Source organism: Salmo trutta, chromosome 19 (assembly GCF_901001165.1).
Source record: "Salmo trutta chromosome 19, fSalTru1.1, whole genome shotgun sequence".
In the NCBI taxonomy this organism is placed as follows: domain Eukaryota; kingdom Metazoa; phylum Chordata; class Actinopteri; order Salmoniformes; family Salmonidae; genus Salmo; species Salmo trutta.
In genome coordinates, this window is record NC_042975.1 from 21,731,054 (window position 1) to 21,758,358 (window position 27,305).

General features: G+C 42.8%; 1 protein-coding gene across 2 annotated transcripts in view; it reads right to left on the minus strand.

Moving 5' to 3' along the window:
• Positions 1–27,305, minus strand: part of LOC115154170 (opioid-binding protein/cell adhesion molecule) — a 377,660-nt gene that overhangs the window by 181,417 nt on the left and 168,938 nt on the right. Inside the window, exon 2 of one of the 2 annotated variants that reach the window (XM_029700129.1) lies at positions 20,161–20,236. In XM_029700129.1, coding sequence (XP_029555989.1) covers positions 20,161–20,236 — 76 coding nt within the window. Of the gene's footprint in view, positions 1–20,160; positions 20,839–27,305 lie in introns of those variants that run through there. The other variant, XM_029700128.1, reaches the window with a different exon arrangement.

A 27,305-nucleotide genomic window follows, 5' to 3' on the forward strand; every position in this document is an offset into this window, starting at 1 on the left:
GTCATTGTCATATAACCTTCTAATATAGTTTTCTGGTCCTTTGGTCAATAAGTTAAATTTGCTGTGGATACAGTATGTGTCAATGTCATAACTGTCTAATATTGCAGTTTTGGCCTTTGGTCAATATGTTTGCTGTGGATGTGTCAATGTCATGTGCAGGGTTTAGGTGTCACGTGTGCTCCCTCTCCGGCCTCTAGGTCACCAGGCTGCTCGTTATGGCGCACACCTGTCACCATTGTTACGCACATTATGACACTCACCTGGACTCCATCACCTCCTTGATTACTTGCCCTTAATATGTCACTCCTTTTGGTTCCTTCCCCAGGTGTTACTATTTCTGTTTCATGTCTGTGCGTTGTTCGTGTTTCTTGTTTTGTAGTATGTTCTGTTTATTTATTAAAAATACTCACTCCCTGAACTTGCTTCCTGACTCTCAGCGCACATTGTTACAGAATAACGCCTCAAAGGGAAGCATCATGGAGTGTTTTTTTTTGTTTTGGAGTTGATGTCGGGTCCGGGTGTCAGAACCGGAACTACCTGGGAGGCCTCAGCCGGTTTGTCGGATTCCCATGCCTTGGCGGGTTCAACGGGTTTCCATACCTCAGCGGGCTCGACAGGCTCCCGTGCCTCAGCGGGCTCGACAGGCTCCCGTGCCTCGACTTAGGCAACCGGGGAGGTCTCAGCCAGCTCATCAGGCTCTCACGCGTCAGCCGGTTCGTCAGGTTTCTGCGCCTCAGCGGAGGCGACCGGTCCGCTCCTGATCCCCGGGATCGTCCCTGTGGTTGGCATCCTGCGGCTGGAGCCGAACACGCCCAGGGAGGGGGTACTGTCACGTATGCTCTCTCTTCAGCACTCTAGGTCGCCATGCTCCCGCGCCTCAGCTGGATCGACAGGTTCCTGCGCCTTAGCAGAGGTGACCAGTCCGCTCCTGATCCCCGGGATCGTCATCTTGGTCGGCGTCCTGTGGCTGGAGCCATGTGTCGGGGAGGGGGGTACTGTCACGTGTACTCCCTCTCCGGCCTCTAGGTCACCAGGCTGCTCGTTATGGCGCACACCTGTCACCATCGTTATACGCATTATGACACTCACCTGGACTCCATCACCTCCTTGATTACCTGCCCTTAATATGTCACTCCTTTTGGTTCCTTCCCCAGGTGTTACTATTTCTGTTTCATGTCTGTGCCTTGTTCGTGTTTCTTATTTTGTATTATGTTTCATTTATTTATTAAAACACTCACTCCCTGAAAATGCTTCCTAACTCTCAGCGCACATCGTTACATTAGGAGTGTATTTTGATTGTTTCCGGAGAATTAATTCATGAAAAGACATTCAAAGCATTGTTTCAATAAAGTTATTATGGTAATTTGATAACAGGGTTATATACTGCCCATGATTAAATAAATTATGATTAAATAAAATACTATTGATTGAAAACACAAATATACTGTACGGTGAAAAGGTATTTTTCTGGGTGAATCTAACAAATAAAACATGCTTTAGAGTTTTTGGTGGATCACGGCAAAGGAGGGGGTTGTACAGCGCAAAGGTGTAATGGTGTTACATTGGATTCTTACTGACACCTACTCAAACTTAAATTCCCCCTCAATTCAACTCGCCCAGGGCCATATCTCCATTAACACTCATCTGAGTTGCAAAGATGTGGTTAAACATTTTGCATTGTACTGTACCTATTGAATTGAGCTTATCACATATAATGAATTCAGTCAACAGCCAGTATTTGGTAACACTGCCGCTGCACAGATAACAAGTTGTATACTGTTAGCAGACATCCTTGTTTAACCACAATAGGCCTCTGTTCGACCATGAAAATTGGTCTCGGTACGCATAAAAGGTCAATAAAAGTCAGAAGAAAAAAAGTTGGGCAGAAAGTAAGTAAAAAAGTGCAGTGAGCCAACTAGGAGGAGAGTGCAGGTGGCGAAGAGAGACAATTAGCCGGGGGAAAGTGACATGAAGGTGTTGCCACTAATGAGAATGAATTATGTTGGAAAGGTGCAACTAAACATGCAGTAGGAATGGGAAGCGAGGACAGGACATAATGTATGCGGGCTGGCATCAGAAGAGGAGCAGCTAGGATTACATTGTAGTGCATAGGTGGCCTGATATAAAAAATGTATGACTCGATCTCCGTGATTTACGACAACACGAAAAAGCTAAAACCTAACTTGTGTAAGATGGATGTCACAGTAGGCACCAACAGAAGACTGATGTGTGCTCAGATTACTTGATGCTCTTTCAGAGATGTAAACCGCAAAAAAAAGGCACTCATGGATAATATCTAATAACTGCTTGTACAGCATCTCCCTATAAAGTTGATTTACCTTCCTTTGAACAAAACAGTTGAAGGTTGTTGGTTTCATTGACGCACAACCCTTCCAAAATGCAAAGAATGACGAAGGTAAGATATCACCACCACTTCTATTAACTTGGTGATGCTGAGGCACCAGTAATGCACCATCAGTTCTGAGTACCTTACAAACTGCTGCATAACACTGACTCCAACATATTTAGATGCAACTTTGGGTCCTACTGTTTCACTATAATTGAAATATTTTGGTCCAGATAATGTCAAATAAGACTTAGAGCCAAATACAGTATTGTCACTCTTCGTCAATGTAGAATTCAGCTTGATCGTGACATGATTTTGCCTAACAACATTTATGGGTAAGATAAATGGTGACTCAAGCTCTGTATAATATCTTTACAAATGTTTAATGCGCATTTTCCATTCAATGTTCCTCACATATTTTCAACTTTTTGTTTATTATGGTGCAAATGTTATCCTTCAAAAACGGTTTGATTGCTGACTGCTCGGCAACCAACATTAAAATCAAGCCTTTAGAGCCCAGCAGCTTAAGCTAATGACACCCTCATTTAAGCATCAGGGGGTGTGTGGCGCCTCTGCATGTTCAACACTTAATTTTTTTTAATACTCTGAGTAATTTGGCCTCATAAAAATGATAACTCATATCCAGCCAAGCTAATAATGGCAACCGGAGCCCGGTGACCATCTGCTCGTTCCTTGGATGCAATGGACAGTGTGACCAAATTGAAGAGGATGTACCTGGCCTGCATGTGTAAATGCCTCCAGCTGCCAATTCTCATTGGTCGATATTATCAAAAGGGACATTTTCTATTTTGTGCTCTGACATTCACAACACACAGACAGAGATAATAAGGGAATTCAGTGAGATATGTGATTCTACAAATATAGTGTAATCTGGGTAGTGTAATTTATTTCACCTAATTGTAACATTGTCACAAAAAACATGTTTTCCCATCTTAAGAGGTTAAATTAAGAAAAGTGACTATAAACGTAACTATTAAAGTGACAGGGTTGACTATAACAGGGTTGACAATTTCAAGCCATAACTCCCCTTGTGACAGCCTACAAGACCGACTAATCAGACATTGAGAATACTAATGAATCTGATCAGCCTGCCAGGAATAGAGCTCTCCCACTGGATCATATGCATCAGCCTATAAGGCACTTTAACAGCTAATATGCCTGCAAGGAGCTTTGTTAATGAAACATCCTACAAGGCAGCATCCTGATTTATCCGTCTGAGTTTGCTATTGAATCTCATCAAGCTCTGAGGCTAAAAGGGAATATGATCAGCCTGTAAGGAGTGGAGCTCACCCCTCTTTAAATGTAAATATTGTCCACAAAACATGAAGTCTCCCTTATAAATATACTCTATACACATATAAATTATGCAGGCTAACAACCAGCATAGATAACTCACAAGACTACCTAGCTAGATCACAAGACTAGATAGCCGAGTTAGCATGCTAAGCAGCCCTGCTGTGATTGGCTCAGGTCTTGGGGGCGGCATGGAGCCTGGCAGACCACTGTCTGTCAGGCGTTGTTCAGGGCTTAAATGCCCCGCTAGTCAAAAGCCTGGCTTTGGCAATGGCTGCTGCCACATGTTGTTGGGCAGCCATTTTGATTCTTCACACATTGGTAGTTCTCGTTTGGGCAAAAGTCCATCCTCTCTCCTCTGTCCTCTCTCCTCTGTCCTCCGTGACCCGGAAACCGATAAGTGCTCGCGGATTGTGTCAATTTGTTAATAGGCAAATGGAAGATGGTCCTCCCCTCCTTGATAGCCTCCATTTGGCAAAGATGCATGAGCGTATCCTACTGCAGAAGTTTTGATATAATATGTTTAAAAACAATATGCTACTTATTGCTTTATCTATAAAATGTATTGCACAACTAACTTAATTTATTTTTATTACTTTACACATTTATTTTGTGATCCACCTCTGTAAACGTCATTGTCCTGATGACACGTGAGTAGAGGACCATCTCATTTCAAACAAGCACATTTCCGTCCATGATCCTTCTCCTCGTCACCAATCCTCAATTACCTTTTACCTTTTTCAAAAGGAGGCAAGAAGAGGACGGAGGATGGTGGACTTTGAGAAAAGGTAATTGAGAAAAGGTAATTGTCTGCTGCTGGTCTGACTGGAATGCTTTTTCAAACTATTGCTTTTGTGGGACTGTGAAGGAGCAAGAGTCAATTAGGTTAAAATTATTATTTTCTGTCTTAACAATTGTACCAACTCAACCAGGTGAACTTGTGAGTACCAAACACTGCAGAATGAAAATGCTAGGAGGCCATATTGTTACATGTGATTTATCTTTCTGGAGAGGGAAATTCAAAGTTTATTGTAAAGTTTTTTTTGTATTCCTTCAAAACCATTTAAAAAGTAATTCCCTACAGTTTATATTGAAATCCCTATGCTGGTTGTAAAAACAACAAAATGTCTAATGTTCCACTTGATGTAATTTCTGGGATCGTCTCTAATGAGTGTCGTATTAATCTTGCACAATACAACAGGCCCCTCTTGGTAATTCCCTCGTATTTCTTCCAAAGGTTAATAGATTTCTTTATATCGTGAATATGAAGGCATAATGTTGGATTCTGCCATGGGCTTTACACCTCTGCAGGGAATTGGGCATCGGTGTTCCAGATGCATGTTTGTGTGAGGGCATACTTGTCGTACGAGGCCTTCAATGTATGTCCGTTACCTAACAAGTTTGACATGATGATCTGTACCAATTGTTTTAATCTGACTCCAATGCTGATGAACTTTTCTTACGGTTACAAGTCAATTATGGGCCAAAGTTAGGCCTGTGATATTGATTCTCACTCTTGGCCTTGAACAATTATTTAATGTACTAAGGGTGTAGTGCAGACCCCCCCCCCCCATTGCAATGTTGAGGCTCAAAGGGTTTCAAAGCATAGAATGGTTGTTCATTTGGGTGAATTATATTCATAATACTGATTTCCGGTAACCTTTCTATCCTGTGTTCTCAACAGCAAGCATAACCCACTTACCCAGAATATGATTCCATAATACAGCTTATGTGTTGTGATAATTTTGTTGTTTGCTCTTTAACCTGTTGCCAATGTGATATATAGACTTAAGGCTCAGACAATAAGAAGACACAGTGGAAGAATAAATTCAACCACACCTTTGTTTCATCACAACACCAAAGAGCAGTCCACAAAGCATATTGCATGTAACAAACAGTTAGATGACTTACATCATGGTTAAGCAAGTACATTTTTCACACATTTTCGGACTACTAAACAACTATTGATTTAGAACCTGTAACGCCCTGGCCATAGTGAGGTTTTTTGTTTGTTATCTATTTTGGTTAGGCCAGGGTGTCACATGGGTGGGCGTTCTATGTTTATTTTTCTATGTTGGTTTGTTTCTTTGGTTGGCCGTGTGTGGCTCCCAATCAGGAACAGCTGTAGTTCGTTGTTGCTGATTGGGAGTCATACATAGGCAGCCTGTTTTTCCTTTGGGGTTTGTGGGTGATTGTTTTCTGTTTAGAGTTTATTCCTGACAGGACTGTTTGGCTGTCGTCTTTTGTTTATTTTTGTAAAGTGTTCTCTTTTTACATTAAATTTCAAAGATGAATACACATCCTCCGCTGCACCTTGGTCTCATTCTGAAGACGGCCGTTACAGAACCACTGAGAGTTAACGCAAGTCACAAAGAAAATAGGAGCTGCCTTCACTATTCCTGCACCATTTCAACATCATAAAATCACCAATGCTTTGTCTAATACAGTGACACCTATCAACGTAAGCTAAATATGATGTGGCTGTCCATGGTTCTGATTTCTGTGTGTGTATGCGTGCGTGCGTGCAAGTAGAAAAAACATGTTGACTCACCCTACTTGTAGAGAAACGCTAATGCCATCCTCCTCTCTTTCATGTTGTCATACAGTACAGGTTTTTCATTTATGTTGTCCTAGGCTACATGGCTAAAATGCTTGCTCGCTAGCCTAACTTCTGTGAAGGAAAATGTTATGTTTGTGCTTTTCTAATAACCAATTCGACTGGGTTCATGCAAGTGACTGACTGTGCTTGGGAGGAATCCTCACCATCAGTATAAGAAATTTGGCAGTATGCCCAGAACCTTGCTTTGAGAATGGAAAGGGATATCTCAGTTTCAATGTCTCAGCTTGGAGAGAAGAAGCCTCCTGAGGTATTGGTCGGTTACATACATGAACCAAACATTAATTATGAATTAATTATCAATAATGTAAATCATGCAAATATAACTTGTCTGTGTAAGCAGCATATAAGGGAATTAACGGGACTGCCCCGACGGAGCTCCTGACAGACGTGTACTGCTTGGTGCATTAAGTTTGTTGGAACCTCTCCAGCTTGCTGATAATAAAGAATTATTAATTTAAGATTGACCTCCGGTGTCCCTGGTGGTAATTTCCTCAACACTTCCTTTCATGGGCAACGATGAGCCAGCTAGTTAACATTAGCCTACTAAATCTAGCTACATATTGAACTTCCATCCTGTTAGGCCAGGGTCACAATATATGAATTTATGGTAGAATCCGAATCGCCGTTATAATCATTGGCCAGTATGGAAAATGAAGAAAAACCAGAAGTACAAATCCCTATCTTCATCCATGGTTAATTTAGGAGGGCCAATTTTAGCTAGATAGCCACTAGAGAACAATGACACAACAAGATGCAACAATTTACGTTTTTTATGTCAATTGCGTTTTGCTTTAGATGTGATGTGATCAAGGGAGGCCAAATGATCGCTGGCTTCCCTTGCATTCAATGCTACGGGCGGCAACAATGTCATAGTCTTTTTTACCAGACAACATCAGATAGATGGGCAAGATATAGAGACAGAGGGGCGCTGTTTTGCTCGCTCGTATGCTTTCTCCGGTGAGATACATTTAGCCTCTTTGAATTGAAGAAAAATTATTTAACACAGAGACGAAATACACATTGTTTTTGTATATTTTTTTGTACATTTTTTGGGCTTCCCTTGGCATCCATGAATACACGCCACTAATCATTGCATATTGCAGGAGTCTAGGATAATATGGTTATTGTCCCACACAGTGTTCACATCCATCTCAAAGGGTTTTCTCATCCATTGAATTGCTATGCATTTGGTTCATAATCGATTTTCTGCTGTGCTTCCAGTTGTCTTATTGAATGGTCCTTTCCAATTCCCAATGTCTTGTTGAATGTTTGATATAACAAAGCATTGATTCTTTGGTTGTCTTTTTGTTCTTCGAGGAATGGTTGAATGAATGGTCCTTTGTTTCTAAACCATTACGAGATCATCAATGTCATGTGGAGAATTTTTTTTACGATGTGATTGAAATGTGAGCTTTTAATTTCTGAATTGTGCAAGATGAATACTGACCATTTGATTCCATTTTATTACAGTAGAGTTGTTACTAAGATTTCAACTACTGGTATATATTATTGCCGCTGATTGGACAGTGATTACAATTACCTGCAGCAGTTGCCTACTTTTACTTTTTGCTGCAGCAATATCCTGGTTAGCCCAGAATACAGACCTAGAATAAAACATAAGTCTGAACCTGTGCATGTACCAGTTAAGCAACACTTTTCCCACGCCGGAAGGTATGTCTAATCGGTAGACAGTTCTTACTAAATCGCCATCCTTTTAAACACCAAGCAGTGCAAAAGAAAGTAATGAATCCAGTTAGATGCTACCCGCCTCCCCAGAACAAAATCAGACAAGGATTACAAACACCTGTTTGTCCTAGCTAATCAGCCTCGCAATACGGGCGCCATGCTGCCACAGACAGCAAGTCGAATGGAGCGTATTAGCACAAACATTGAAATCAAATACTATTTTCTTGTGCACTCCTTGGTTTTGTTGGTAATTCCAATACATGTATCACTGATACCGCAGGAGGTTGGTGGCACCTTAATTGGGAGAATGGTATCAAATACATCAAACACATGGTTTCCATGTGTTTGACGCCATACCATTTACTCCGTTCCAGATATTATTATTAGCCGTCCTCCCCTCAGCAGCCTCCACTGATTGATACTTGTGATTTTTCTGTGCAGTTTAGCTAAAGATACAACTTTTTTGTGTGTCTCTTTGCTTTTGTGTTCATGCAGGTCTTTGCCACTGGTTATGGGTGACAGAGGACACCAGCAACAGCAAAGACACTTGTTGTGAGTATGGCTGACACATTTCTAAAAGGCCACATTTCCTCAAGGTTGCAATTTTCTTTGCTGGTGACAGTGCTTAAAGTGCACTCTTATCGGAAGCTGAGCCTCTGTGCTATTTCCTGAAACATGTGGTAGCCAAAGTTAGAATATACATATATTGCTAGCATTACTTTGCCCTTTTCCTAGGCAGACACATTTGACTTCATGTCTTCAGCCTTTTCAAATGGCTATTATGTTTTAGATCTTTAAGTAATGACAATCTGAGTATAGGGCAGTGGTCACCAACCTTTTCAATCATAAGATCACATCTCAAGTCCAAATGTAAACCAAGATCTACCACTTGCAAAAATTGACAAAAAAAACAAGGCCACAATATAGTTCCACTTTGACATTCTTTATTTTGTTACCTGTCAGTCACACGATAAGTATTAATTTAATCTTACAAATAGTATAATCAGAAGTGCAACTATCATTCAACATTTTATAACAGTCATATTACATTTCTCAATATTTCCACAGGCCTATTAGTCATTCACCATTTATATATTACCTCAAATCAGTCAATTACAGGCCTAAGCCAATCATGTACAGAACTATTTCACTTTCCCTTTTTGAACAACAAACTCAGCAAAAAAAGAAAAGTCCTCTCACTGTCAACTGCGTTTATTTTCAGAAAACTCAACATGTGCAAATATTTCTATGAACATAACAAGATTCAACAACTGAGATATAAACTGAACAAGTTCCACAGACATGTGACTGACATAAATGGAATAACGTGTCCCTGAACAAAGGTGGTCAAAATCAAAAGTAACAATCAGTATCTGGCGTGGCCACCAGCTGCATTAAGTACTACACTGCATCTCCACCTCACGGACTGCACCAGATTTGCCAGTTCTTGCTGTGAGATGTTACCCCACTTTTCCACCAAGGCACCTGCAAGTTCCCGGACATTTCTGGGGTGAATGGCCCTAGCCCTCATCCTCCGATCCAACAGGTCCCAGATGTGCTCAATGGGATTGAGATCTGGGCTCTTCGCTGGCCATGGCAGAACACTGACATTCCTGTCTTGCAGGAAATCACGCAAGTATGGCTGGTGGCATTGTCATGCTGGAGGGTCATGTCAGGATGAGCCTGCAGGAATGGTACCACATGAGGGAGGAGGATGTCTTCCCTGTAATGCACAGCGTTGAGATTGCCTGCAATGACAACAAGCTCAGTCCAATGATGCTGTAACACACCGCCCCAGACCATGATAGACCCTCTATCTCAGAAGTACAGGCCTCGGTGTAACGCTCATTCCTTTGACGATAAACGCAAATCCGACCATCACCCCTGGTGAGACAAAACCGTGACTCGTCAGTGAAGAGCACTTTTTGCCAGTCCTGTCTGGTCCAGCGACGTGGGTTTGTGCCCATAGGCGACGTTGTTGCCGGTGATGTCTGGTGAGTACCTGCATTATAACAGGCCTATAAGCCCCCAATCCAGCCTCTCTCAGCCTATTGTGGACAGTTTGAGCACTGATGGAGGGATTGTGCATTCCTGGTGTAACTCGGGCAGTTGTTGTTGCTATCCTGTACCTGTCCCACAGGTGTGATATTCGGATGTACCAATCCTGTGCAGGTGTTGTTACACGTGGTCTGCCACTGCGAGGATGATCAGCTGTCCATTGTGTCTCCCTGTAGCGCTGTCTTAGGTGTATCACAGTGCGGACATTGCAAGTTATTGCCCTGGCCACATCTGCAGTCCTCATGCTTCCTTGCAGCATGCCTAAGGCACGTTCACGCAGATGAGCAGGGACCCTAGGCATCTTTCTTTTGGTGTTTTTCAGAATCAGTAGAAAGGCCTCTTTAGTGTCCTAAGTTTTCACAACTGTGACCTTAATTGCGTACCGTCTACAACCACTCCACTGGTGCATGTTCATTAATTATTTAAGGTTCATTGAACAAGCATAGGAAACAGTATTAAAACCCTTTACAATGAAGATCTGTGAAGTTCTTTGGATTTTTACAAATTATCTTTAAAAGACAGGGTCCTGAAAAAGAGACGTTTCTTTTTTTGCTGAGTTTACAACACAGATCATATCCTTTTGTAAACAATGTAGCCTACAACAGATTTCAAACTGGCAATACTCACTGACTCTGAGGATGAGATGAGATCCCCTCCCCACACACATTCAATGTGACGGCTGTGATTGCACACCATCAGCAAGCGCTCTGTAGTCTGGCTCATAGTTTGACACAGCAAGTCTGACACTGTCTATGAGATGTCTTGTCTAACTAATAGACTTGTTCTTTGACTTGATTATTTTCATCTGTGAAAAGGCAATCTCACAGAGATATGTTGATCCAAAGTAGGCCTTCACCTTAAGTGCGCAGGATGAAAGGAGGGGAAACTTTTCAGTGCTTACCGCAAAAGACCCCAAAAGTCACTTTCTCTTGATCTTGCTTTCAACTCGATGTCATTTTGCATTTCAATTATGTCCATGTCAACTCTGATTGGAAAAGCAAATACTTGCTGGAATCTGGCGGACACATCAATCTCAATGGGGAGGAAAGGGTTTGAGATAAATGCAACAACCTCCCCTATGTAATTTAACTCCTGAAAGCGCCTGTTGAATTTGGATGCCAGTTTCTCCAGGTGGGAACAGAATTCTTGCTGGAGAAAAGCATCTTTGTTTCCGATGTTTTGCGACATTTTCTCCAGGTTTGGAAAGTACACCAGCCTTCCATTCCTCAGCTGAGGCCCACACATCCACCTTGGCCTTAAAGGCATTGACAGCGCTGATCATGTGTGCCACGTCTTTGTCTTTTCCCTGAAGCTCATAGTTGAGCTCGTTCAGTTTTGCTGTTATGTCCGTGAGGAAACCTGCAGTTGAAGTCGTTAGTTTACATACACTTAGGTTGGAGTCATTAAAACTCATTTTTCAACCACTCCACAAATTTCTTGTTAACAAACTATAGTTTTGGCAAGTCGGTTAGGACATCTACTTTGTGCATGACACAAGTCATTTTTCCAACGATTGTTTACAGACAGATTATTTCACTGATAATTCACTGTATCACAATTCCAGTGGGTCAGAAGTTTACTTACACTAAGTTGACAGTGCCTTAAACAGCTTGGAAAATTCCTGAAAATTATGTCATGGCTTTAGAAGCTTCTGATAGTCTAATTGACATAGTTTGAGTCAATTGGAGGTGTACCCGTGGATATATATCAAGGCCTACCTTCAAACTCAGTGCCTCTTTGCTTGACATCATGTGAAAATCAAAAGAAATCAGGCAAGACCTCAACTAAAAAAAATTGTAGACCTCCACAAGTCTGGTTCATCCTTGGGAACAATTTCCAAACGCCTGAAGGTACCACATTCATCTGTACAAACAATAGTACGCAAGTATAAACACCATGGGACCACGCAGCTCTCATACCGCTCAGGAAGGAGACGTGTTCTGTCTCCTAGAGATGAATGTACTTTGGTGCGAAAAGTGCAAATCAATCCCACAACAACAGCAAAGGACCTTGTGAAGATGCTGGAGGAAACAGGTATAAAAGTATCTATATCCACAGTAAAACGAGTCCTATTTCGACATAACTTGAAAGGCCTCTCAGCAAGGAAGAAGCCACTGCTCCAAAACCGCCATAAAAAAGACAGACTACGGTTTGCAACTGCACATGGGGACAAAGATTGTACTTTCTGGAGAAATGTCCTCTGGTCTGATGAAACAAAAATAGAACTGCTTGGCCATAATGACCATTGTTATGTTTGGAGGGAGAAAGGGGGAGGCTTGCAAGCCGAAGAACACCATCCCAACGGTGAAGCACGGGGGTGGCAGCATCATGTTGTGGGGGTGCTTTGCTGCAGGAGGGACTGGTGCACTTCACAAAATAGATAGCATCATGAGGAGGAAAATGATGTGGATATATTGAAGCAACATCTCAAGACATCAGTCAGGAAGTTAAAGCTTGGTCATTAAAATTGTTCTTTCAAATAGACAATGACCCCAAGCCTATTTCCAAAGTTGTGGCAAAATGGCTTAAGGACAACAAAGTCAAGGTATTGGAGTGGCCATCACAAAACCCTGACCTCAATCCTATAGAAAATGTGTGGGTATGTAACCGATGTGAAATGGCTAGTTAGTTAGCGGTGGTGCGCGCTAATAGCGTTTCAATCAGTGACGTCACTCGCTCTGAGACTTGAAGTAGGGTTTCCCCTTGCGTTGCAAGGGCCGTGGCTTTTGTGGCGCGATGGGTAATGTTGCTTCGTGGGGTGTCAGTTGTTGATGTGTGCAAGGGTCCCTGGTTCGAGCCCGGGTTGGGGCGAAGAGAGGGACGGAACCTACACTGTTACAGGTAGAACTGAAAAAGCGTGTGCGAGCAAGTAGACATATACAAACCTGACTCAGTTACACCAGCTCTGTCAGGAGGAATGGGCCAAAATTCACCAAACTTATTGTGGGAAGCTTGTGGAAGGCTACCAGAAACGTTTGACCCAAATTAAACAATTTAAAGGCAGTGCTACCAAGTACTAATTGAGTGTATGTAAAATTCTGACCCACTGGGAATGTGATGAAAGAAATAAAAGCTGAAATAAATCGTTCTCTCTACTATTATTCTGACAATTCACATTCTTAAAATAAAGTGGTGATCCTAACTGACCTACGTCATGGAATTTTTTACTAGGATTAAAAGTCAGGAATTGTGAAATTTAGTTTAAATGTATTTGGCTAAGGTGTATGTAAACTTCCGACTTCAACTGTGTGTGTGTGTGTGTGTGTGTGTGTATGTATACACACACACACACACACACACACACACACACACAATATACACTGAACAAAAATATACACGCAACATGCAACAATTAACGATTTTATTCAGTTACAGTTCATTAAAGGAAATCAGTCAATTGAAATACATTAACTAGGCCCTAATCTATGGATTTCACATGACTGGGAATACAGATATGCTTCTGTTGGTCACAGATATCTTTTTTTTTAAAGTAGCTGTGTGGATCAGAAATCCATTCAGTCCCTGGTGTGACCACCATTTGCCCCATGCAGCACGACACATCTCCTTCGCATAGAGTTGATCAGGCTGTTGATTGTGGCCTGTGGAATGTTGTTCCATTCCTCTTCAATGGCTGAGCGAAGTTGCTGGATATTGGTAGGAACTTGAACACGCTGTCGTACACGTCGATCCAGAGCATCCCAAAAAAGCTCAACGGGTGACATGTCTGGTGAGTATGCAGGCCACGGAAGAACGAACATTTTCAGCTCCAGGAATTGTGTAAAGATCCTTGCTACATGGGGCCATGCATTATTATGCTGAAACATGAGGTGATGGTGGCGGATGAATGGCACGACAATGGGCCTCAAGATCTCATCACTGTATCTCTGTGCATTCAAAGTGCAATCGATAAAATGCAATTGTGTTAGTTGTCCGTAGCTTATGCCTGCCCATACCATAACCCCACCACCACCATGGGGCACTCTGTTCACAACATTGACATCAGCAAACTGCTCGCCCACACAATGCCATACAGTACAGTTGAAATCGGATTAATCCGTGAAGAGCACACTTCTCCAGCATGCCAATGGCCATTGAAGGTGAGCATTTGCCCACTGAAGTCGGTTACGACACCCAACTGCGGTCAGGTCAAGACCCTGGTGAGGATGACGAGCATGCAGATGAGCTTCCCTGAGACGGTTTCTGACAGTTTGTGCAGATATTCTTCGGTCTCAGACGATCCTGCAGGTGCAGAAGCCGGATGTGGATATCCTGGGCAGGCATGGTTACATGTGGTCTGCGGTTGTGAGGCCGGTTGGACGTAGTGCCAAATTCTCTAAAATGATGTTTGAGACGGCTTATGGTAGAGAAATTAACATTAAATTCTCTGATAATAGCTCTGGTGGACATTCCTGCAGTCAGCATGCCAACTGCACATCTGTGGCATTGTGTTGTGTGACAAAACTGAACATTTTAGAGTGGCATTTCATTGTCCCCAGCTCAAGGTGCACCTGCGCAATGATCATGCTGTTTAATCATCTTCTTGATATGTCACACCTGTCAGGTAGATGGATTATCTTGGCAAAGGAGAAATGCTCATTAACAGGGATGTAAACAAATTTGTGCACAACATTTTACAGAAATAAGATTTTTGTGTGTATTGAAAATATCTGGGATGTTTTATTTCAGCTCATGAAACATGGGACTAACACTGTCCATGTTGCGTTTAGATTTTTGTTCAGTGTATATCATAGCCGACAGTAGGGTACTAAATACAATATCCAGTGGCACACTGACTCATTTAATGAAGAAGTTGAAGCCATAGTTTACTCACGGTGATGACCGGTGCGCTCGTCATGGGAATAGATAAGTTACTTTGAAATACAGTGCTGCTGTTAGCAAAAAATGTTGGTTCTACAGACAGATTAGTCTTCTCCTTTCAGCAGAAGACATTTGCTTTCCAAAACGTACGGTTTTCCAGCAATTATATTTTGAAATCTGCAAAAGGCAAAACGACAGCCGCAACCAAACATAGAAATATAATCCATAGATGGCACTTCCCATTCAGATCAGGACTGACATCCATTGCTAGTATACCCATGAGTACAACAGTCAATTTGCCAGGGTAAACGGTTACAAAATCCTTATATGCATTATTTGTCTACGGCCACAATTTAACAAGCTGTAGCCTATATTTGGCGTGCATGCTGCCCAATCTGCGGCCTTTCCAACTGTAGGCATACCGGTAACTGCCAAAATAAAGGAACCACTTGAGTAAACAAGGGATACAAAGTATAATGTCACGTGACTATCATTAATGCGATGATGATTATTTTATCAAATCAGTTAACTATGTTTAATTATTACGATGATTAAATTAATCATGTAACAATTAACTCATTAGCAATCTTGGGGCACCACGGAAAAAGTTTGTTTAATGAGTTAATGTTTCCCGAATTAACTCAAAAATATATCATCCATATTAGTCATCCATTAATTATTATTACCTCCGTCTTATTCTGAACATCGCTTAGTCTGTTAAATCTGCACGAACTCTAGTCTACATGATGACTCAGCGATACACAAATTGGCTTAATTATTTATTTACTAAATAACTAAATAATCCCACAGAATTACATAAACACACACACACAGGATAGATTATACATTGATTACTACATAATGCAATGAAAAGTCCCTAGTGGACTACCCCGATATGACGGCTGGTTACACAATGAAGGGGTGGGGAAAGAAAGAGTGGGAGAAGGAGAGACAAAGGAATTTAAATGTGGATATTTAGCATCCTAACAACCGCTCATTCGGATTTAGAAATGCAATGTACATATTTACGCTTGTATATCTTTATTGTCTCTCTCTGTTGAATTCGCCAGATCAGTCTATGATGAATAGTTTGACAGAAAGTCTCTGGTTGTGTAAATTTCTGGATGTCCACCAGAGGTCACCATGTCCTTAGTAGTTGTAGTAGGTTTCCTTTGTTCTTGAAGTGTCTGTACCGATGGTCGTTTGATAGGGAAATGTTCTTCTTTTCTCTTCTCTGGTTGAGTTTCTTAGACTACGTTACATGCAGAGCTGCAGGCGGTGTATATCTAGTCTTCTTCTTTTCTGTTGAGTTTCAGAGGGTCTTACCATTTGTCTGGTACAGTCTAACCATTTTACACGTGTTGCCACAGCTCCACGCTTCCTGGTCTAGTAGTTTTAAACCATTTGTGACGTCCGGCTTACCGTCTGTATACTGGTCTTTAGTTTAAAACTATTTCTCAGCCGTGTAGCCACCGCTCCACGCTGTCTGGTCTAATGTACATTTCGTTAGGAGTCCTTTTATAAACACTCTGGGAAAAAGTGGTGTTTCATCCTTTTGGCATAATGTCTGTGCTCATGTGGGCGTGGTTACTGACTGGGTAAAATTTTACATGAAAAACAATTGCATTTAGAAGGCTAAAATCACATTTAATCTTGTCACAAATAGTTGTATATTTAATCATATAAGTTTTACAACACTTAGATGTAACTGACAAATATTGTGAAAGCTCTTAAAGTTCCAATGTTTCCGTTATATCTTTAATTATATTTTTTCATTTTAACATTTATTTAACTTGGCAAGTCAGTTAAGAACAAATTATAACTTACAATAACGGCCTACCAGGGAACAGTGGGTTAACTGCCTTGTTCAGGGGCAGAATTACATATTTTTACCTTGTCAGCTCGGGGATTCAATCCAGCAACCTTTCGGTTACTGGCCCAATGCACTAGGCTACCTGCCGCCCCCTAGGCTACCTGCCGATATCACCAAACAATAAATTATCTGACATAATAGTTCTTTAAGTCCCTCCCGACCATTTCCCACATTCTTTGTGTTGGAAATATTGTTCCATTATCCTTTTTAGGATGTTGTAGTTTTGGCAGGAGGAATCTCCTTGTAACAAAAGGGTTATTTCCCCTCAATACTGCATGGTCAAGGAGAGATAGTTCCTGCAAGGTATTTACGACCGTCATAAAACTGGCCAACTCCCCCAGGAGAGGGCGTCTTGAAACCTTTGGTTAGCCGGCACCTTTGATCTCCATCCAGGATGGCAAGTCATGACAATTGTATGTTGTGGTGTGGGTGCATTTTCCTGGCATGGTTTGGGTACACTTGTAGAATCTATGCCAAGGTGCATTGAAGCTGATCTTGCAGCTCATGGTGGCCCAACACCTTTTTAAAAGACTTTATGTTGGTGTTTCCTTTATTTTGGCAGATACCTGTATATGCTTGTGATAAAACTTAATCCACAGTTATTTTTTTATATTGATTCTCTGTGGCTAAATTATGCTGCCTGGTGTATTTTGAACATTGAGAGCCTGCTCCTGTGATTGGATAAAAAATTATAATAATACAAATATGTATATCATTTCTATATTTATGTTTTTTGCCTCATGGGCCCTCTACGGGCTTGGGGCCAGCCCCTGACTCACACAGTTGACCAGTCACATGTATTTATTATGCAATTTATTTTATTAACCAGTTACCCAATTAAGCCAGGGCCCCTCAGTTACTTCCTCTCCTCATCTGATGATTAGCAGAGTGGCAACAGGCAGCAGCAGGCTGTCTACACTCATTGAGAGCAGGCTCCTGAGTCCTACTGTGGTTGGCGGTTGCAGTAAAGAATATTTAAAATATATACTCTACATACTCTACATGACCAAAAGTATGTGGACATCTGCTCTTGAAACATCTCCTTCCAAAATCATTTGTTCCATGTTATTGATTCAGTTAATGTAATTTTAATCTTTTTAAGAATGCTGTGGGCTTAGATACTGATATCGATGTGTGGGTAGGGGGTGGGATGGGGTCGTCATCTGATCATAATGCAATATTATATTAACTGTTGTGGTATTGTGGTGCAAACATTTTGATTATCCAGTAATAGAATAGAAGACATTAGATTATTCCATAATTTGTAACCAATCATGTCTGGAACCCATACAAAATGTATACAGCTCTCTCTGTCAGTGAGTGAGAGTGATAGGATTTGATCACATCTCTATCTGAATCTCCCAATTCATGAAAGACATAAGCGAAGGGGGCAGAGCTGACAAAGTGTGTATTCATGCCTTGGGTGACTGAAGGAAAAGTGGATCTTATGTCACATTCCAGCCTGGTTTTGCTAAGAGCCTGGCACCATACAAAGTAGGAGCCATTCTGGAGAAAGAGGGTGTTGCCTGTGGTGGCCACTCCTGGACACATACTGGAGTCTTAGAGAGCCATCCTTGAGAGAACTTCATTTTGACCATAAAACAAACCTGGCAACCTAAAATGATTGGCACCCTTGATAAAGACTGTATAACATAAATGATACAAATACTGCGCTAGCTATATTGAATGCTTCAAAAATGGGAAAATTATATTTTTGTATAGGCGACTAATACAATTGCTCAGAAAAATATTTTGGTCAACAATAATAATCTAAAAAAGATAGTGGTGAAAATGATTGGCACCCCTGTTTTCAATGCTCACCCCTTGTGAGGATAACATCACTTAACTAACCTCTTGTGAGGATAACAGCACTTAGCCTTTTTCAATAATATTTTCTCATAAAACATTTTCTATAATGTTTTATGAGATTGGAAAACACATTGGGAGGGATCTGATATTCTTGATATCCTTAGGTATGTGCTTATGTACTGCCTTCTTCAATTCAAACCACATGTTTTCAATGGGGTCCGGGGACTGAGATGGCCATCGCAAAATGTTGATTTTGCTGCTAATTAGCCATTTATTTGTGGATTTTGTTGTATGCTTGGGGTCATTGTGTTGCTGGAAGATCCACTTGTGGCCAAGTTTCAGCCTCTTGGCAGAGGCAACCAGGTTTTTAGCTAAAATATCCTGGTACTTGGTAGAGTTCATGATGCTGTTGACCTTAACAAGGGCCCCAGGATAAGTGGAAGCAAAACAGCCCCATAACATCAAAGATCCACCACCACCATATTTTACAGTAGGTATGAGGTTCTTTTCTGCATATGCATCCTTCTTTCAAGGCCAAACACATCACTGGTGTGCGTAGCCAAAGAGCTCTATTTTCATCTCATCTGACCATATCATCCGGTTCCAATACAAGTGTCAATGGTATTTAACAAACTCAAAGAGTAGCATTTTAATGCAGATGTAATCAATCTGTGGTTACTCATGGTACCTCTCAAGAGTACAGGTCTTAACCCCAGTTCCCAACCTGGCCCTCATACCCTACTGGCCAGCTAATCATCCCTGGCCTGCCGATTAACACCATTTAAGGTTGCCAGCTTTGTTTTATGGTCAAAATGAAGTTCTCTCAAGGATGGCTCTCCAAGACTCCAGTATGTGTCCAGGAGTGGCCACCACAGGCAACGCTCTCTTTCTCCAGAATGGCTCCTACTTTGTATGGTGCCAGGCTCTTAGCAAAACCAGGCTGGAATGTGACATAAGATCCACTTTTCCTTCAGTCACCCAAGGCATGAATACACACTTTGTCAGCTCTGCCCCCTTCGCTTATGTCGTTCATGAATTGGGAGATTCAGATAGGATTTGATCACATCTCTATCGCTCTCACTCACTGACAGAGAGAGCTGTATACATTTTGTATGGGTTCCAGACATGATTGGTTACAAATAATGGAATAATCAAATGTCTTCTATTCTGTTACTGGATAATCAAAATGTTTGCACAACAATTCCACAACAGTTAATATATTATAATATTGCATTATGATCAGCTGACGACCCCATCCCACCCCCTACCCACACATCGATATCAGTATCTATGCCCACAGCACAGCATCCTTAAAAATATTAAAATGACATTAACCTTATCTATAACATGGAACGACACAACTAGAGGTAAATCCGCGTGTTGCATGCTATAGTGCTTGCTTGAGATTATGAAAGAATGACGCAGTTAGAGTTAATTATATATTATAAATAATAACATATTGCACATCATGCTTGCGAAGGATATTTGTGGATATTAAGAACACTTGTAATGAATTCCCCCCCAAAATTGGCACGTGTTTTCGACTATTATAGTCCTCCAGCACGCAATATGGCACGATTCGCCGAACCAATGACTTTGAAAGCATTGAAATAAGGTACAAATTAAATGACTTACTTTAAGACGGCACTGTCCCCTTGTCTGACAGTGATGTTGTCCTTAGAAAAAGAATCCCCGCTCCTCGCTGGCACTCCTGCAGGTACAAGGAATAACAGTCTTACACCGATGACAACAAGGCATTTCCAAGGCGCCACAAAATAACCACAAATGCCCATTTTCCGTCAGTGCGCAACTTCCACTGAAACTTGAATGTCAGATACTCCTTGCTCCGTGCGAAATAGTGATGCCCACAGAAATTCAACTCCACTCGAAATGCTGTTGTGGTTGGAGGTCGACCTCTATTTGCTTGTCTCAACTATAAGGTGAGAATATCAAAAAGTAAGCTATATCTGTGCCTCTAGTAGCCTATCTCCAAGAGATTTCCAGCTACAACAAGCTTCAGAGGAAAAAAGCGATGTGTGTTTTCTGAAAGCTGATGTAGACCGTATCCCCAGCTTTGTGTATGTTATTTGTAATCGCCAAGAGATGGATGCTCGCACAAAGATGCATCAGCAAAGTCTCCACTTGGGTAGTTCTCCCGATACAGCACAACACTGCAGTGACTCTAGAAACAAGTATGCTCTGAAATCAGTTTTGTATCCTTATTTATCAAGTACATAAACTAAATCCACCAACCAGCCAGCACCGCGGAATCAGGTGAAATCACTCCTTGATTCGAGTGTGTGCCTCGCGTACAGCCAAGTCTGCAGTTCTCTCCTGCGCAGGTTATTAAACCATGTGAGCCATCCGCGCAGCATCCCTACTCCCGCTATTTTTAATACCCCAGTGGATGATCAAGCAAGTGATTTATAGAGGCTAGGCTGTATATGTCCTTTAAACTATATCTTAGTCTGCGTTATAATGACAATAACCACCACAATGAATAGGTCAATCGGGTTGCCTAAGTGAGTAAACGTTATTTATAATAAGGTTTACATGGAGAAAATCGGACCTCTCTGAAATGAAAATGGATTACACTACCTCCAGCAAAATAGATTTTTGCTAAATTCTCCATGAACGCATGAAAAAAAGTGACCCTCCTTTATACCCCAAATAACAATTTAAACAAAGTGGATAGCAGAGAACATGTCCACCATTTACTCTCACGTCTTGGACCGACAAGAGCCTTCTGCAGTGTTAGAAACGATTCCTGGTGTTGGAAGCATGACATGGTAACGCGGCTAATTTGATAGCGCACAGGGCTGCGGGCCAGAAGGTTGTGGGTTCACAGACCACTTTGAACAAGAGTAGGAGTGGAAAGATTTCCTTTATAGTGAAAGCATTACATTAATCTATCACATTTGCAGGTTCGAGTAAATAAAAAGCATTTTATAAACATTTCATGCATTCTACGTCATTTTACATATAAACTGGAATCTTTTTTTAATTCCACACAAATGACCGACATTTCAGGCTAAGAATGGACAGAGAGATGTGTTCATCTTTGCAACTAAACTGTCACCTTTGCATATAATAGGAATCTGAGCATAGTACTTTCAAAAGTTATGCCTACCATTCTACACCAGACAAAGTAGTCCTACCAATGCATAAAGAAATTAAGCTTTAACTGCTGGCTACACTTCTTCCGTGGGTTAACCCAACGAGAGGTCACAGGTGTTTCCCTAAAAGCTGTCTGGGTTTAAACATTTTGAAATATATACACTACCGTTCAAAAGTTTGGGGTCACTTAGAAATGTCCTTGTTTTTGAAGAAAATAACATTTTTTGTCCATTAAAATAACTTCAAATCGATCAGAAATACAGTGAAGGGAGTAGTACACAGCATTGTACGTGATCTTTGGTTCCTTGGCAATTTCTCGCATGGAATAGCCATCATTAGCTGTGTTAACATAATTGAAAAAGGGTTTTCTAATGATCAATTAGCCTTTTAAAATAAACTTGGATTAGCTAACACAACGTCCCATTAGAACACAGGAGTGATGGTTGCTGATAATGGGCCTCTGTAGCCAATGTAGATATTCCATAAAAAAATCATCAGTTTCCAGCTACAATAGTAATTTACAACATTAACAATGTCTACACTGCATTTCTGATCAATTTGATGTTATTTTAATGGACAAAAAATGTGCTTTTCTTTCACAAACAAGGGAGTCTCTAAGTGACCCCAAACATTTGAACGGTAGTGTGTACAGTTGAAGTCGGAAGTTTACATACACATTAGCCAAATACATTTAAACTCAGTTTTTCACAATTCCTGACATTTAATCCCAGTAAAAATTCCCTGTCTTTGGTCAGTTAGGATCACCACTTTATTTTAAGAATGTGAAATGTCAGAATAATAGTAGAGAGAACAATTTATTTCAGCTTTTATTTTTTTCATCACATTCCCAGTGAGTCAGAGGTTTACATACACTCAGTTAGTATTTGGTAGCTTTGCCTTTAAATTGTTTAACTTGGGTCAAACGTTTAGGGTAGCCTTCCACAAGCTTCCCACAAGAAGTTGGGTGAATTTTGGCCCATTCCTCCTGACAGAGCTGGTGTAACTGAGTCAGGTTTGTAAGCCTCCTTGCTCGCACACACTTTTTCAGTTCTGCCCACACATTTTCTATAGGATTGAGGTCAGGGCTTTGTGATGGACACTCCAATACCTTGACTTTGTTGTCCTTAAGCTATTTCCCCACAACTTTGGAAGTATACTTGGGGTCATTGTCCATTTGGAAGACCCATTTGCGACCAAGCTTCAACTTCCTGACTGATGTCTTGAGATGTTTCTTCAGTATATCCACATCATATTCTTGCCTCATGATGCCATCTATTTTGTGAAGTGCACCAGTCCCTCCTGCAGCAAAGCACCCCTACAACATGATGCTGCCACCCCCGTGCTTCACGGTTGGGATGGTGTTCTTCGGCTTGCAAGACTCCCCCTTTTTTCTCCAAACATAATGATGGTCATTATGGCCAAGCAGTTCTATTTTTGTTTCATCAGACCAGACATTTCTCCAAAAAGTACGATCTTTGTCCCCATGTGCAGTTGCAAACCGTAGTCTGTCTTTTTTATGGTGGTTTTGGAGCATCCTTGCTGAGCGGCCTTTCAAGGTTATGTCGATATAGGACTCGTTTTACTGTGGATATAGATACTTTTGTACCTGTTTCCTCCAGCATCTTCACAAGGTCCTTTGCTCTTGTTGTGGGACTGATTTGCACTTTTCGCACCAAAGTACGTTCATCTCTAGGAGTCAGAACACGTCTCCTTCCTGAGCAGTATGATGGCTGCAATGTCCCATGCTGTTTAAACGGACCACGTGTAACCACCCAGCCCACGACCTCCACATCCGGCTTCTTCACCTGCGGGCTTCTTCACCTGAGACCAGCCACCCATTTATTCTGATTGGCTGGGCCTGGCTCCCCAGTGGGTGGGCCTATGGCCTCCCAGGCCCACCCATGGCTGCGTCCCTGCCCAGTCATGTGAAATCCATAGATTAGGGCCTAATTCATTTATTTTAATTGACTGATTTCCTTATATGAACTGTAACTCTGTAAAACCATTGAAATTGTTAGATGTTGCATTTATATTATTGTTCAGTATATTTATAAATATATATTTTTTAAATATATATTAAACATCTTCTATTGTGCAGAAAGTGAATAGCTTAATCAATTGATTGTGACAGAATTAGATTAGTTCCCAAGCAAAGTCAGCCTCTGAATGTCAAGGAAACAAAACAAGGATATCCCCATATGCATCAGAGTCACGTCTTTCCTGGGTACTTGACAGCTTGTTTCTAGCATAAAGCATTGTGGACCAAAGCGCTGTTATAGATCACTTAATATAATCAGATCCATTTTATTTTCTTCAAAATCTTAAGATAAAAGGGGTAGGCCTCTGCTCTTTGCTATTTTCTTAAATAAAACGTAGGCCTATGGCATAGCCTCTCATACCCCCTCAATTCGATTATTGGCTTTAACAGCCCTTCACTGACACAGAGGTAGTCTATTTAAAGAGTGCATGTTGGGTGGAGGAATTGACCAACAAATAGCCACATTTTGTCTGTCAAACAGGTAGGCCTACCTCTTATTTCTTAAATAGCAAGAAATAGGCTCCAACACAAAGCCCTCTTGTTGTTAGTAAAGTCTAATTAAAATGAAGATGATTGAATTATGCCTACTCGAATTTGCCTACTTTCAGCACCATGAGCTGTCCGTTTCCAATGGGCTGCTGTTTCAAGTTTCAGCACCACAATGTAAGTAACTACAATCTGGCTTATTGTGAGGTCAATAAACCTTTGACTCTCCGCCTGTTTTGACACCGTAGAGCAGAGCAGGTTAGGGCTCAGTGTTGGAATTTTCATTGCAGTGTGTAGTTTAGCTAATCATCTGAAACGTACTTTCCTGAACATATCAAGGTGGATCTATGCTCTGCTCAATAGTATAAGTGGTAGGCTATACTATTGTATATCAGAACTGTAGCCTAGTGTGTGTGTGTGTGCATGTGAGAGAGACGTTTTCTAATAGTGATATAATATTTTTTGTTTTGTGTGTTCAGCTCATTGTAGGCCTCAATGTCAATGTGTAAATGACAAGATATTTGGTCCCACTAAAGTTTGTGAGTATGTATTGTGTAACAATGTTTAGTACATGTTTTTTTTTAAATTGTAATTATTATTATATTTTTTACCTTTATTTACCGAGGCAAGTCAGTTAAGAACAACTTCTTATTTATAATGACAGCCTACCCCGGACGACACTGTGCCAATTGTGTGCCACCCTATGTGACTCCCAATCACAGTCAGATGTGATACAGCCTGGATTTAAACCAGGGACTGTAGTGACACCTCTTGCACTGAGATGCAGTGCCTTAGACCGCTGCGCCACTTGGGAGCCTGAGAACCCTGTAAATACATTTTACCTATACCTACAGTAGCTACCATACATCATTGTTTTGCAATGTACAAAATGAGTACAGTATATAGTGCAAACCATAGAAGCTGGTTGTTGAGTAGCTCTGCCGAGACATCTTTCCATGGCATTATCATAAGCACTTATGTGTCCTCAGGGTCTTAGCGGCATGCAGTGCACATTACTGTGCTAGGACAACTGAGCATTGTTATTGTAAGCATGTTATTTAATTCTGTCCTGCATAGACCTACATCCAAGGGCTTCCAGACCACATATTAAAAGACACGTTCCATAACTCTGGCGACTACGTACTGTAGTATCTTTTTAACCTCCCGCTTTGGGCTGGATGTGTCAATGTGTAGTTCATACATGCATAATTGTAACGGCTGTCGTCTGAAGAAGTGGACCAAGGTGCAGCGGAGTTAGTGTTCATTATCAGAATTTAATATAAACAACATGAACACTATACAAAACAAGTAAACCGACAGCAAACAGTCCTGTCTGGTACAAAACACTGACAGAAACAATTACCCACAAACCCAAAGGAAAAAACATGCTCCTTATGTGTGACTCCCAATCAGCAGCAACGAGCTTCAGCTGTGCCTGATTGGGAGCCACACTCACGGCCCAAAACAAAGAAATACAAAAACATAGAAAAAGGAACATAGAACGCCCACCCAATGTAACACCCTGGCCTAACCAAAATAAAGAACAAAAACCCCTCTCTATGGCCAGGGCGTTACAGTACCCCCCCCCAAAGGTGCGGACTCCGGCCGCAAAACCTGACTCTGAAGGGGAGGGTCCGGGTGGGCCCTCTTACGGCGGCGGCTCAGGTGCGGGACGTGGCCTCTGCTCCACCCTTGACGTCGCCCTCTTCGGTGGCGCACCTGGCCGCGCCGAAGGTCTGGTGGGCGACACTGACTGCGCCCGGCTGGCGGCCGGCGATGGTTGCGCCCGGCTGGCGGGCGGCGATGGTTGCGCCCGGCTGGCGGGCGGCGATGGTTGCGCCCGGCTGGCGGGCGGCGATGGTTGCGCCCGGCTGGCGGGCGGCGATGGTTGCGCCTGGCTGGCGGGCGACCCTGGCTGCTCTGACGGCACTGACCCAGGATTCACCAGGCTGGGGAAACATGACAGAGGCCTGTCCCTAGGCGTAGGCACCGGACTCACCGGGCTGGCGGGCGTCCCTGGCCACTCCGGCAGTTCAGGGCAGTCTGGCCACTCGGGCAGGTCAGGGCAGTCTGGCCACTCGGGCAGGTCAGGGCAGTCTGGCCACTCGGGCAGGTCAGGGCAGTCTGGCCACTCGGGCAGGTCAGGGCAGTCTGGCCACTCGGGCAGGTCAGGGCAGTCTGGCCACTCGGGCAGGTCAGGGCAGTCTGGCCACTCGGGCAGGTCAGGGCAGTCTGGCCACTCCGGCAGGTCAGGGCAGTCTGGCCACTCCGGCAGGTCAGCGCAGTCTGGCCACTCCGGCAGTTCAGCGCAGTCTGGCCACTCCGGCAGTTCAGCGCAGTCTGGCCACTCCGGCAGTTCAGCGCAGTCTGGCCACTCCGGCAGTTCAGCGCAGTCTGGCCACTCCGGCAGTTCAGCGCAGTCTGGCCACTCCGGCAGTTCAGCGCAGTCTGACCTCTCTGGCGACTGTTGACTGGCGGGCAGCTCTGACGACTGTTGACTGGCGGGCAGCTCTGACGACTGTTGACTGGCGGGCAGCTCTGACGACTGTTGACTGGCGGGCAGCTCTGACGACTGTTGACTGGCGGGCAGCTCTGACGACTGTTGACTGGCGGGCAGCTCTGACGACTGTTGACTGGCAGGGCTGGGGACACGCACCTTGGGCTTGGTGCGGGGAGCAGGGACGGGCCGGACAGGACTGTGGACACGCACCTTGGGCCTGGTGCGGGGAGCAGGGACGGACCGGACAGGACTGGGAACATGCACTGTGGACTTGGTGCGGGGAGCAGGGACGGGCCAGACAGGACTGTGAACACGCACTGGTGAACTGAAGCGTGGAGCCGGTTTTGCCACTCGTCCTGGCTGGATGCCCTTCCTAGCACGGCATGTGCTGGGCATGTCCACCGGACGCACCGGGCTGTGCGGACGCACTGGCGACACAGTGCGCAACTCCGCATACCAAGGCTCCTCCAGATCATCCATCTGCAGGTCCTCAATCAACTGCCTCATCATCTTCCTCTCTTCCTCTGCCGTTATCCCCCACGAGAGCAGTGGTCTGGGCTCCTCCTCTGCCCTTCCGGACCACCCCATTAGCCCCCCCCCAAAATTTTCTTGGGGGTGTCTTCCGGGCTTCCTCGACCG